The sequence below is a fragment of the Convolutriloba macropyga genome, chromosome 15, assembly GCF_964194025.1.
Source record: "Convolutriloba macropyga chromosome 15, txConMacr16.3, whole genome shotgun sequence".
In the NCBI taxonomy this organism is placed as follows: Eukaryota; Metazoa; Xenacoelomorpha; order Acoela; family Convolutidae; genus Convolutriloba; species Convolutriloba macropyga.
In genome coordinates, this window is record NC_134482.1 from 29,977,038 (window position 1) to 29,991,395 (window position 14,358).

General features: G+C 36.4%; 1 protein-coding gene across 1 annotated transcript in view; it reads left to right on the top strand.

Annotated features, from left to right (window-relative positions):
- LOC142354240 (integrin beta-3-like) overlaps window positions 1-14,358 on the top strand; it is a 402,746-nt gene that overhangs the window by 267,081 nt on the left and 121,307 nt on the right. The window contains exon 12 of the mRNA XM_075406494.1: window positions 9,724-9,856. Within this exon, the coding sequence (XP_075262609.1) occupies window positions 9,724-9,856 (133 nt within the window). The remainder of the gene's footprint in view (window positions 1-9,723; window positions 9,857-14,358) is intronic.

Consider the following 14,358-nt stretch of genomic DNA (forward strand, 5'->3'; position numbering starts at 1 on the left):
GTAGTAGTCTTTTTTTTTATTTTTCTCTGTTTCAAGCACAATGTAGGTCAGTGGTGTCAACGGCTGGTTTTGTAAATCTAGTGGCTTTGTTTATGTGTATCAGTGTGTGGTTTTGAGTTTGTCTGTCTGTATGTGTGTATGAGACTGTGTTTGTGTGTGTGTGTGGAGGGGGGGTGCGATTCACCAAAATTGTTTGAGACAAAAACTTAGGTTGTGAAGAGTAGTTCTTATAGTTTGTGTCTGCGCGTGTGTGTTTGTGTGGGTGGGTGTGTGTATGTTTTTGGGGAAGGGGTGTGTTTGTGTCCTGGTTTGTGCTTGTGTGTCTGTCTGTATGTGTGTTTGAGACTGTGTTTGTGTGTGTGTGTGTGTGTGTGTGGGTGGATGGGGGTGGTATTGGCCAAAATTCTTTGAGACAAAAATTTAGGTTGTGAAGAGTGGTTCTTAGAGTTTGTGTGTCTGCGCATGTGTGTTTGTGTGGGTGGGTGTGTAAGTTTGTGGGAGGGTGTGCTTGTGTCCTGGTTTGTGTTTGTGTGTAGGTGTGTTTGTGTGTGTGTTGGTGGGTGGGTGTGGTTGTGTGTGTCTGCGAATGTGGGTGCGTGCGGGTTTGTATATGTGTGTGTGTGTGTTTATTTGCTCTCAAACAATGTTTTTGGCAATTGTTTTAGTCCTGGCAGTCTTTTTTATGCGATTTTTTACTCGACCGATTTTTCGTCTTACCCATTTCTTTTTTCGTCTTCATAAAGAGGATAAACAGGCAGCGCCAAGCGGAGATTAAATGCTCTTAGAGCCTTTCAGCTCATTAATGTCCAAGTATGCGATTCACAGAAACTGTTTTGGAGACTTAAGAGTTATACTTATTGTGTGAAGGGCGGTTCTTAGAGATTAACCTCTCACAACCCCCCCCCCCCGCCAATCAGCCCCTCTCACGTCACCTAATTCCCACCTCTGCACATCATTCAGGCCGTAAGGGCACTGTTTAGTCAACAACCCCTCACATCGTTGCGGCCATCACCCACCACCCGGTGCTCCCTCCTCCCCCGCGTGTGTGTGGGTGTGGGTATAAAGTTGCACATGAAAGGAAGTGTTGGTCAATCTGATGAACAGAATTCGAAACCAGAGATACATTTTAAGAGTGACCCTTGTTCACTCGTAGTAAAAATTCATTTTCTAAGAGAGCGATTCCTTCGACTTTTTCGGTGATTCATGCGATGAAGATTTGAGCTTTTTATTTTCATTTACCTTCTTTTGGACGCCTTTTCTATATTTTTTCTAAGTTTTTTATTCTGGTGATTTTCGTGGTGGTACTTAGAGGTTTCGACAGTTCTATTGAAAATACCATTTGACGATAATCAGTTTTCTGATCTTTTTGTTTAGGGAAACTGTTAAAATTAAAATGAGTGTAATTGCCGTTTTAATTGTTGGATGTTTTGTTTTTTCATATTTCTTATTTGCATAATTTTTCCTGATTGTCTTCTTTGAAGTTATTATCGTGATATGTTTTAACAGTCTCCGTCATCCTTTTACTTAGGGTTTCCCCTGTTTTAGAAATCGTTTTACTTTTTGATAACGTTTTTTTTTTTTGCTTTAAAAAGTTACGACGTCACTTTTTCATTCGAATTGAATTTAGAATTGACTACGCAAATTTACGCAATAATGTCGAAGTTCAAATGGTTGAGTCAAAAGAAACAAGTTGAAAATTTAACCCCTGACACTAATACGTTATTTTAAAAACTTATTAAGTTATCGAAAATTCTTAGAATACACTATTAACTGGAATTCGTATTACGCTTATTATCCTCCTGTTTTGAGGCTGAATTCGCCAAGTCATTTTTTTTGTATTGAGCTTACCCGCCGTTTCTGAGCATTTGGGCCTCAATAACAGATTTTATCTCTCATATTTATAGCCGTGGTCAGTCTCTTATCTGCTAATATTTAGGTGCTCCCCTTTTCAATTTCGTTTTACTTTTCGATCACATTTTTCTTTTCGTTTCACATAAGTCATGATTTCTACTTTTGACTGCTCAATTGAATGGATTTTTGTATCTGTTTGCTCATTGAAGAACCCAAGGTAGTGAATACGGTCAAAAGAACAAAATCAAAAGAAACGGGATCAATCGATAATGCCCGGTCATTAAAATATAGTGCGGTAGGTTATTCAGGTTCATTGGAGATTTTGCTAGCTGGCATTAAAATTAAGCTTAATAGCCCTCATTTTAACAGCTGAATTAAGTAGCATTTGAGAGTCTAAGTGAAATTGCATACCAAATTTGAACAATTTTTGACACTTAGGTTGTTTCAACTTCTGGAGATGCTTGTACAAAAATTGTAATGAGACTGCTTTCTACTTAGTTGATCGATTTTTTTGGCATTTATGATTATTTATTTTGATTGAGGTAATGATTTCTTGATAGAACAGAATCAAAATCTTAAGATTTGTTGAATAATTAAGTGGGAGTTGCAAGGTGTTGCAAAAAGGTGAATTTTGGAATTTGGAATCTGTCCTGCTCATGGCCACTATTTTTTGAAATAATTAATTTACAAAGTGATCATTCAAATAGGTATTTGGCTGCGATCGAACGCAAGTTTTACTGTATTTTTCCAAAAACAATATACATTGAGTCGAGTTCCGATGATTCTTCTGACAATTTGACTTCATTTTCAGTAACTTCTACTTCTGTGCAGTTGAATTTGTGTGCATGACCTCATTTGTTTTTTTTTGCATCAGCTGTGTGGGCAATTGTGTGTTAAGATATTGACTCACTTCGGAAAATTGACTTCTGCACTCAATGTAATTTGAATTTAATTTTTCTGATTTACTAATTGAGTGAGAGATCAATAGGACTGAGTGCCTCTAAAACAGTGCTCTATATTCTTGAGGATCACAGTTTTTGAACATTGCATCTCTAACATATAGTTCTAACAGATCTGTTCTTAGTTCTTTTCCTTCGTGTGTAATGATAGCAATTACAGTCCCAATACTACCCTTTTTTGTTCAACAGAATAACATGTTGTCAGTTCATATATCTTTGTTTACTGCTTGTGTCATGTCCAATGAAGCTCAAAGTCTATTTTTGCTATTTAATGTTAATCTGATGGCGGTGTTTTCCTTTTGGAGTTGAATTCGACTCTGGGTGAGCTTTCAATTGAATCGAGCAAGAAAGGTTTTCTTACTGGAGGTGATAAAGACGGCCTGCAGAAGAGTTCCCCCGTAACAAGTTATGATGTTGGAATGATCAAGTTTCTCAGCACTTTTCGTTTAAATAAATCTTATCATACAATATAAAAAGAATCGGAAAAATAATTTCAAATTATTGTTCAAAGAAACCATATAGAAGTTGAAATCCAGCTAATACGGCTTTCAAAACTGAATCGCGCCGCAATAACAACATGGCGCCATGGAAGTACACAGGCAAAACTTATTAATTTATTAATAGCCGCCCTTATCTTCTCAGACGGCTATTATAGCGCTTCTAATTTTTGTTTACAATTCAAAGAATTTGAATTGTATTGGGGCGCTGTCTTTTTACGACTCGAAGAGGAGTATCGGAGAAGTCCTTTTTTTTAATCAATTTTATTGGAGTGATTTTTGAAGCGGAAAATGAAACGCGTTAAAAAATTTGGAGTGATTTTGGTGCTGAACAAAAGTGATGAGCGAGCGAAAAGAGAGTGGTTTTTGTTCATATCGCTGTTTTTGAGAGAGCGAGAAATTGATGTGTGAAAAAATGTTCTCTAAGCGAGCGAACTCTTTTTGTTCAAGTGCGGTTTTCAAAAGCAGTTTTTTTGAAACTTTTGATGATTACGAGGTTTGATTATTATATTGTATTAGTTTTAGGCTTGTTTTGATAGAAATTGAAGGTTTCAAGTAGTTAATTTCGAATTAATGCTAATTTGGAGGTTTTTGACCAGTGTTGCTGATTTTCAGACGAAATTAAATGATTTTTTGCCTGTTTGTTTTATTTAATGCTTCAAGTGGGATTTGAATAGAAGCTTGTTACTTAAGGAATGTTCAGGTACCAATTGACTAAAGGTTTTGTTGGTATATTTTTTTTCATTTGAAAATTGAGAAATTTTAAACCACTTTTCTTTTTTTTGCATTTCTTTTTTTTTAAATCTTAGATGAGTTTCTTAGCCTGTTATGACTTGCCCATTGTTTTGCGAGCTTTTCATTGCTCTAATTGCAAACGAACTTTTCTCTGCTTTATCTTTCCTTGTACCAATAAAAAACTCTAAGTTTTTCTAGTTTTTTGTTCAATTTGTTTTTGAATGCCGTTTCTATTCTTTCTTAAATTTTTTATGGCATATGCGGAGGTTCAGTATTCACAATAAATGTTCTAGTTGTTTAGTCTTAAGAATGGGCAATTTTAGCCTTCGAGCCGTTTCCGGAATTCTTCCGGCTATGTTTGTTTTTGAAGATCTGTTCACACATTTTCATGATTTTTGAAGTCAAATTAGAGTAGTGATTTTGGTCACGCCGAAACAGGAAGTGGAGCAAAAAATGCGAGTGGTTCTGCGGCGTGAATTTTTTTTGCTCTAAATTTAAAGTACAGTGAGAAAATGGTGTTTGAACAAAAATTCGCTTTCTCACTAGTGGTGTTTTGTTCACATGCGGCAATTTCGTTTTGATTTTTACTGGTTTTTCGTGTTTTTGGATCGGATTTTCTTCGAAATTGTTTTCCCAATCCATCCATAGTCCGTTCTAGACTTGTCCTGCTATGTTTTTTACAATCCAAGAGTTGGATTGCATTTGTGCTCTGTCTTTTTTTTATTTTTGTAAGATGTTTTCAAACTTTTCATTACTTTGAGCTTTCAGAACGGGATGAACAGGTAAAGCTCAGCGGGCATCAACTTTCATTTGAGGCCCTTAGACGTGTTTAATAGTCTTCAATTGCTTAGAGTGGTGAAGCTACTGGGAAGGCCGTAATTCAAGGTTAAAAGGTCATTTTTAGGAGTTTTCGAGCGCAAAATAGTCCAATTTTTTGCGTTTTTTCGAATTTTTTGTAGGACCAGTCTAAAGTTGAGGTTTGTAAACCTTGATAAAGGTCTTTTCAAGGCATAATTTTTTCTATGACCGTTTTAAGAGCTATATGTTTTGGTACTCCAAATATAAACACGCAATTTTATACTAAGTTTTAAAATTTAAAAAGTTTTAATAAGTTTTTTTATTTTTTTTTGTCATTTTTGAGCTTTTTTTGCCCTAGGGTTCAAGAAACCTGCTTCAGAGTTTGATAATAGGTTACTGCATAGTTTCTAGTGTTAATGGAATGGTTTTTGAACATTTTAACATCGCGAGTTTTTGCAATTTTTTGTGATAAAACTTGCAAGTTTTTTTGAAAGTTTTTGTCATTTTTTAGGTTTCTCATTCATCAAAGGCCACGTAATTTCCTCTACGGTTTAATACTAGGTTACTGCATAGTTTCTAGTGGCAATGAAAAAGTAACTGCACATTTTTCTAGAGGTAATGGATTGGTTATCAATTTTTTAATAGCATGAGTTTTTGTAATATTTTGATAAATATTGTTTTTTTTTTTCAATATTTCTGAAAATTGTTGTTCGAAATGTATTGACCTTTATGAGCGAGTGAAACTATTTAAAGTTTGAAATAAAAATACTTTATAGTTTCTGGAAAAAATGAAACAGTTCTGAAGATGTTAATATCACGAAATTTAGCATTATTTTAAAATTTTTAATTGTTTTTTATTCTAAAATTTTTGCCATTTCTGAGTTTAACTATCTTTACGTGCCAACAAAACTTTTTAGGTCTTGCAGGTGGGTTATATGGCAGAACACCACAGACAAAAAAATGGTTTTGAACATCTTATTGCCGCAAAATTTAGAAACTTTCTTTAAATTTTGCACTTGTCAGTTTTTTGAAGCGTGCGTCAAATTTCTCGAGTCTATCTACCTTTAGTGGAGTCTTTTTCATGTCTTGTGCGTGAGTAAATGAGTGTATTGAATTGTATCATATTTGGTCTTCGTGATAAAAGCTTCAAGAGTTTTATCCATGATTATTTTCTTATTTAATTTGTTTGATTATTTTAGTTTCTCAACTTTGATATTATCTTTTTGCTGGGATTGTTCAATTCTGCTGGCCAGGTTCTCATTAGTTCTCAGTATTTCATTCAATTCTTTGGATTGTATTTCAGGACTTGTCCTGCTATGTTTTTTACTTCATCGAACAAAAAAATGTTTAGCTTTACTTCATTTTGCCGCTTTTTCAACATTTTGCGTGAAATCTTTTTCACTTTTCTAGGCTAGTTTCTCTCTTCTCTCATTCTGCTAAAAGTGATTTTGAACATCAGTTGCTCAGCAAAGCAATTTAAAATGAACAGAGTCAGTATTAAAAATTGAAGTCAGAAATAGAAACGGGATAAACCCCGATTTTAGATGCCCGCTATTTGAACGTCGTTCCTATAAGTCTTAGTAACCATCTCTAATGCTTATTTGTATTGAGAGTAGCCCCTGTAGCCTCTCTCTAAGAAACGGAAGCATGTTCAACTACGAAATGCCATCAAAATAAATCGGACTTAAAAAACTTCAATTAAGCTAAAGCTAGCCTCCCTAAACTGCAACCTACTGATGAAGCCAACTGCTCGGAATTCGAAATAAACTTTGTAGCAATTATATTAGAGCTGCGGGCTTTTCACGACACGAAGAAGAGTATTATATTCTACTGGTTTTAAAGACTCATAGAGGAGTCTTGCCATTGTACAGGTTTTTTTTTTAAGCTGAAACAAGTTTCATGACCTTTTAATATTGTTTTTGAACGTTGAATTCTGTTTAAGAACGTTGACTTCTGTTTCGGAACGTTAAACTTCAACAGTATTTCAGTTTCTACTATATGGTAATTCAGAACTGCTGTTAATGTTCAAGGTCGAAAGGTTTTTGAGGAAGTTTTTGATCCATAATAGTCTCTTCCTCTTCAAACTGACTATATACACCCCCGCATACGACCTATACCCCCACCTACCTAAAACCTCTCTAACTGCCACTCCCTCAACTATATAAACCCCCACGCCACCTACTTACCTCCCTCACCTACTTAACTATGACCCAACAACTACCCCTACTCCCCCGCACCAACCCACAACCCGAAACTAAAGTTGTCTTCACTTTTAAAAATAAAAACTTCATGTTTTTTTAGGCTATTAATTTTTCCGTTAATTGTTTTTTTTTTGATATTTCGGCTAGTTTTGTTTTTAGTTGTATTAAGGTACGGCTAGAATCTTTGAGTCGTTACCTGTGTTTTAAAGGCTATAATGTTTTAGCTGAAGTAGGTTTTGATCCTGAGTTGAAATTTGTCTTCTTTCTTTTCGAACCTTGATTTATGTTGTAGAACTTTGACTTGTTTTCACACATTGGACTTTAACATTAGCTTAGTTTCTAAGGTATGATAAAAAGGGATTCATGGTAATGTTCAACGTCAAAAGTTGTTCTGGAAAAGTCATGCGCCCATAACAGTCCTTCTCCTGCTCACCCTTTCACCGACCCTTTCTCTCCTCCCTAAACTACAGACACCCCCAAATTATTTACTGCCTTCCCCACCTACCTACACTTCCCAGCTATTGGATACTATGTTGGTTTTTTGTCCGTTTGTAGTCGTTTAGTGAGAGAGAACCTTTCGCTTGATCTTTTGCCAACAGTTCTTTTGAAGTCAAAACTTTTTTAAGCAGAGGTTTTATCTTTTCTGGTCAGATAATATTGCATTGTTCATTTTCATGTTGTTTTGAAATGTTTAGTGTTATTACTTTGGATGTTCATAATGTCAGTTAGGGTTGCCATGTTAATGTCAGTTAGGGTGGCCGAGTTTTTTTCGAAAAGTTTTATTTTCCAGAATTCGTCGGCTATGTTTTTTGTGATCTGTCCATTTTTTTTTACTTTTTCACAAGTGATATTTTATTCACGCTGCAGTAAAAGGGATCAAAAAGTGTGTACGTGACTCTTTGACAAATACGTTTCAGGTGGAGTGAGAAGTTGGTATTTGAACAAACTTTTTGGTTTTTGAAAGCAAATTTTATTTTCCTTGTGCGGTAGTTTGACTTCATTAATTGCTCTCAAACAAAATTTGTGGCAATTTTATTAGCCCCTTGTTTTTTATGCAATTTTTCGCTCGACCGAGTTTTTGTCTGACCCATTTGACTTCTGTTCCTCAAAAAAGGGATAAACAGGTAGCGCCCTGAGGGCATTAAGTTCTCTTGGAACCATTCAGCTCACTAGTCTCCAACTATGCGATTCCCAGAAACTGTTTTGAAGAAGACTCTTGATGTGAAGGGCGGTTCGTATCGATTAATGCCCCCATACCCTCTGACCCTGCCAACACGGTACTTCAGTCTTGTCCCACGTCATCTCCATCAGCTTAATTCACTCCCCCCTCCGATCCCAATCCCCACACTGCACAACGTTCAGGCCGCAAGGGCCACGTGCAGCCAAGTACCCAATCGTTGTCCCCATCAATCCCCCGGATGCTCCGCATCCCTTCTGGCTGCGCTGACCTAAAGCCCCTTCAATGAAGCTGAAGCTAGCCTCACAACACTTGCTAGCTACTGACGAAGCCAGCCGGTCGTTTGAGAGCAATTCGACTGACGTTAGTCGGTGTTTCTTTGGTAATTCGTTTCAGTAAATGTTACTATGCAGATGATCCTGTATGAATCTTCGAATCGTTTTAGGTATTATTATGCCGGATATGTTTTAAATGCGATTTATCGCGTGATCGATCTTTCTTCTGACTCTTTGACTTTTGTCCAAAAACGAGATAAACAGGTAAAGCACGTTGGGCATTAAATTCTCTTAGTGCCATATGGCTCGCTAGTCTCTAAGCATGCAATTCAGCGAAGCAGTTTAAGACACATAAATTTACCCCCACCGCCCTTACTTCACCTCTCCTCCGCCTGTGCACCTCACACGCCGCTCGCACCATACGCCATTTCAATTAAGCGAAAGCTAGCCGCCATAACTACTGATCTAGCTACTGATCAATCCAACCGGTCGCCAATTGTTTGGGAGCAATTCACCCGATGTTAGTTGGTTATGTTAAACAATTTAAAACATGGAGGTAAGCTTTCACCAGCAAAACAATTATACCAAATTAAAAATATGCCAATTGCAAAGCTAATGTTATTGCTCTGCTATCTTTTCTTTTTTTATTCGAGATCCTTTTTAGTTGTTTTTAAAACGCGTATTGTCCGGCTTTTGCAGTTGTTTCGTTGCAAACATATGCTGAATTAATTGGCGAAGCGAACTGCTCGCTAGTCGTTTGAGAGCAATTGGCTCCAGGTCAGTCGGTTTTGTTTGAATTTTTAGATCTTGACAAATCTTCCATTCATCATTTTCAGTGAAATTTAAATTTAAGGAACAAATTAATTGTTCAGTGTTTTGATATCATTCCAATCTAATTCAGAAGGTTTATTCAAAATCTCTGAAGCATCATCTATTGGGCTCTCTCTCTCTCTCTCTCTCTCTCTCTCTCTCTCTCTCTCTCTCTCTCTCTCTCTCTCTCTCTCTCTCTCTCTCTCTCTCTCTCTCTCTCTCTCTCTCTCTCTCTCTCCTGATTTTTGGCCTTTTTCTGAGTCTTGCCATATGACTTCTATTTTGACTCCCCGCTCATTGGGTCATCATTAGTGAGACAAATAAAAATCTTTAAAAATACCAAATTGTTGATATAGATGTACATTTAGGGGATGAATAGGCGATGAACTGAGATTGAGAGAATCAATGTTTCTGTTTCAGCTGTAATGACGGGAAATTAGTCTGTGGTAAATGTGAGTGTGACAAAGGCTACCATGGACTACGTTGTGACTGCGAGGAAGAAAAGGGAGTGCGTGATCCAGCGGCTGGTCAAACACTTGATGAAGGCTGTGTGGTAAGAACCAAATCTGTAAACTTCCTTTGTTCATTGTGTTCGCCTTATTAATTGCTCTCGAAAAGAGTTTGAAGCAATTATGTGATGTGTGTTTTTAGGACTCGAAGAGGAGTAATAGTGATCTATTATGACTCGCAGACGAGTAATGGTGACATTTTTAAGACTCGAAGAGGGGTTAATGCTCTCGAACGAAATTTGAAGCAGTTATCGTAAATGTGTGTCTTATTCAAAAGTTTTGCTTGACCGTTTTGCGCTTCTCTTCCAGCCCTTCAGCTTCTTGACATGCGGCTATTTAAAACTTTTTTGATAGCGTTTTGATTCTTTTTGGTAATTAAAGGGAGTTTTACGCTAAATGAAGATTTTTCAAGTGTTGTGGAGATTTTTAGGCTATTTGGGTTATAAGGCTCATTGTGTTGTTTTTGCATTCATTGATAACAAAACTGCGAGCTTACCGCTAGCAGTCATTTTTTAAATAGCCGGCGTCAGCCTCTCAACGGGCTATTATTTAAGTGCTCACCTTTTTTTAATGAATGGATTTGTCAACTGAATGGATTATATATTCTTTCACGCATTGAATTACGCATTGAAATGTAGTGAACACGATGAAGTAAATGTAATTTAGAAGCTGAATTAAATGTAGTCTAAGAATATACCCGGTAATGCAGAATCTCTTATTTTTTGTTTCCATCCCAATGTGCTTGAAGCTTCTTGATGTGCTTCTTCCGACTCGAAGAGGAGTTATGGTTATCCATTTTTTTTTAAATCGGTTACTTTTTTCACAAGGTACAAAGTCTAATGCCGCTTATTAATAGCCGCCCTCATCTTCTCAGCCGGCTATTATAGCGCTCCTATTTTTTTTTACTTCGTCTAATAAAAAAATGTTTCGCTTTACCTCATTTTGCCGCCTTTTCAACATTTTGCGTGAAATCTTTTTGACTTCTCTAGGCTAGTTTCTCTCTTCTCTCATTCTGCTAAAAAGTGATTTTGAACATCAGTTGCTCAGCAAAGCAATTCAAAATGAACAGTCAGTATAAAAAATTGAAGTCAGAAATAGAAACGGGATAAACCCATAAAGCCCAATTTTAGATGCCCGCTATTTGAACGTCGGTCCTATAAGTATTAGTTACCTCTCTCTAATGCTGATTGTTATTGATAGTAGCCCCTGTAGCCTCTCTCTAAGAAACAGAAGTATGTTCAACTACGAAATGCCATCAAAATAAATCGGACTTAAAAAAATGTTTTTGTACGAAAATCTTTTTTTTTCAATATCTTCTGTTATTTCAATCCCAGTCATGCTTATTGGAATCAACGGCGGCTATTTTCCGGCAATCTGCCGGGTATGTTTGAATTAAGTGCTTAGGTCTATCTATTGAATGGAAGTCAAACGCAGAGCAAAAGAGTGGTTTTTGTTCATGCAGTATTCTAAGAGAGCGAGAAAAATGAGTGTGAAAAGCTTTGATTAGCATGCGATATTTTATGATCACGTGCTGCTTTTTCGAGGTTGTTTTTTAGTTTTCAGCCGAGCGAGGAAACTCGTGACCTTCAACCACTCGCGGAGCGAGAAAACTCCTGACCTTCTGTTTTTCAGCTAAAGGTGTTTATCTCATCTGTTTTGACTGGAAATAGAATGTTTTTATGCTTTTTTAACCATCTGGTGCAAATAATAGATTTTTAAACATTTTGAGCGAAATTTGCCATTTCACTACGGAACGCCTTTTAGAACTTTTTGCGTCTTCAGTTTTTTTATAGCAATTGAAGTTTATTTTAGGGCTGAGTTTTGTTTTTTAGTGTTTTTGTTTATCTTTTTATTTGATTGATATTGACGATGAATTGTTTTTGTTTAAGAAAAGAGTTGTTGTTTTTTTCATTTATTGGCTCATTTTGTGCATGTTTCCTTTTTTGCTTTACCATAGTTCACAGCTTGTTCAACTTTTTGATTGAAATCTTTTTTTACTTCTCTAAGCTGGTTTCGCTTTTTTCTCAATCTGCTAAATGTGTATTTAGACTGAGTTGCTCAGCAAAGCAATTCAAAATAAACATTTCAGTATCAAAGCAAAATCAGAAAAAGAAACGGTGTAAACCCGTATGGCTCAATTTTAGATGCCGGTTGCCAGAACTTTGTCCTTTGTTACCATCTCTAATGCTTATTGGTTTTGATATTAGCCCCTGTCTCCTCTCTCTACGAAACAGGAGTATGTTCAGCTCCAAAATGACATCAAAATGGTTTGCACTTTAAAATTAATTGAACAAAGATCTCTTCTTGGTTTTTTGTTCTTCTTTCAGTCCCAATTTTGGCAATGGGAATCAATGGCAGCTTTTTTTGGCAATATTCTGGGTTTGTTCAATGTTTTTGTTGTCTCCGTGTGTAGCGTTTTGCAGTTTTTTTCAATTGGTATTCGTTATTTGAATATCAATTGTTTTCTGTGCAAGTGGTTTTGCCAAAAATTGTTTCGGATTCGCAACTCAGTTTTATCTTAAATCAGGTTTATTATCATATTCTAACAGATTTGGTTTTTCTCATGTTCTTTCTGTTTTTTATCTACGTCTTTGTTTCAAAATAGCCATAAATGAGTAGAGGTAGATTTTTATTGACCAGTACTTTTATAATATCTACTTCGAGTCGGTCCCGGAGTCTTCGGCCTATGCTTTTTCAAGATCTTCTGACATGTTCTCGTGATTTTTGAAGTCAATTTGAAGTGACAATTTTAATCACGCCGAAACAGGAAGTGTAGCAAAAACTTGGGAGATTTTTAGGCTATTTGGGTTATTAGGCTCATTGGGTTGTTTTTGCTTTCATTGATATCCAAACTGAAGTTTTGAAAACAAAAAATTATGTTGGTTTTTTAATAGCCGCCCTAGCTTCTCAGCCAGCTATTAAAGCGCTCCTATTTTTGTTCGTCGTATTAATTTTTTTAACCATATTTCACAGCTTGTTCAACTTTTTGAGTGAAATCTTTGTTTACTTCTCTAAGCTAGTTTCGCTCTTCTCTCTATCTGCTAAATTTGTAAATGTGTGTTTAGACTGAGTTGCTCAGCAAAGCAATTCAAAATGAACAGTTAAGTATCAAAACAAAATCAGAAAAGAAACGGTGTAAACCCATATGGCTCAATTTTTGATGCCGGTTGCTAGAACTTTGTCCTTTATTACCATCTCTAATGCTGATTGGTTTTGATTTTAGCCCCTGTCTCGTCTCTCTACGAAACAGGAGTATTTTCAGCTGCACAATGACTTCAAAATGGTTTGCACTTTAATATTAACTGAACAAAGATCTCTCGATTTTTTTGCTCTTCTTTCAATCCCTATTTTGGTAATGAGAATCAATGTTTGCTTTTTTGGCAATATGCCGGGTTTGTTTAATGTTTCTGTTGTGTCCTAGTGTAGCGTTTTGCAGTTTTTTCAATTGGTATTCGTTATTTGATTATCAATTGATTTTTGTGCAAGTGTTTTTGCCAAAAATTGTTTCACAACTCAGGTTTATCATAAATCTGGTTTATTAATTGCTCTCAAACGAAGTTTGTAGCAATTATATTAGTCCTGTCGGTCTTTTTTTTATGCGATTTTTCGCTTGACCAATTTTTTGTCTGACGCTTTTGACTTTTCGTCCTCAAAAACGGGATAAACAGGTAGCGCCCAGCGGGCATTGAGTGCTCTTAGAGCATTTTAGCTCTGTTTCAGCTCAAACAGTTTTGGAGTCTTATACTTATGGTGTGAACAGCGGTTCTTAGAGGTTGAAGACCCCCCCCCACCCCCCACCCCCACTGCTGACCCCCCACTATTGCCCCTCCCACCGCCCTGTTGCCCCCCCCACCCCCCCCCCCACCCGACTGTCGCCACCCCCATCGGCACCCCTGTGCACCCCCTCCCCCCCCCACCCGTGGCTAGCTACTGACGAACAACCGCTAGCTAAAAACGCAAATTTATACTAATTTTCACAATTTTTCTCAAGATATTTGAAAATTTTTGTCAGTTTTTTAAGTTTTTTCAGCCCTAGGTGTCAAGGAATCCACTCTAGGATTTGATAATAGGTTATTGAATAGTTTCTAGTGGTAATAGAATGGTTTAAACATTTCAACACTGCGAATTTTTTGCATTTTTTTGATAAATTTTGCAAATTTTTTCAATGTTTGAAAGCTTTTGTCGTTTTTTAGGTTTATCCAGCCTCAAGAGCCAAGGAACTTCCTCGAGGGTTTAATAATAGGTTACTATGTAGTTTCTAGAAGTAATGGAATCATTTTCAAGATTTAAACATCACGAATTTTAGCATTTTTTTGACAAAAATTGCTATTTTTTTTAAAATTTTTTGACATATATTTTCATTATTCAAGATTTTTCAGCCTCAGGGTTCAGACAACCTCCTGAAGGGTTTGATAATACGTTGCTGCATAGTTTCTAGAACATTTTCAACATTTGAACATCACGATTTTTAGCAATTGTTGGATAAAACTTGAATTTTTTTTTCAAATTTTTCAAAATTTGTCATTATCTAAGTTCTTCCAGCCCC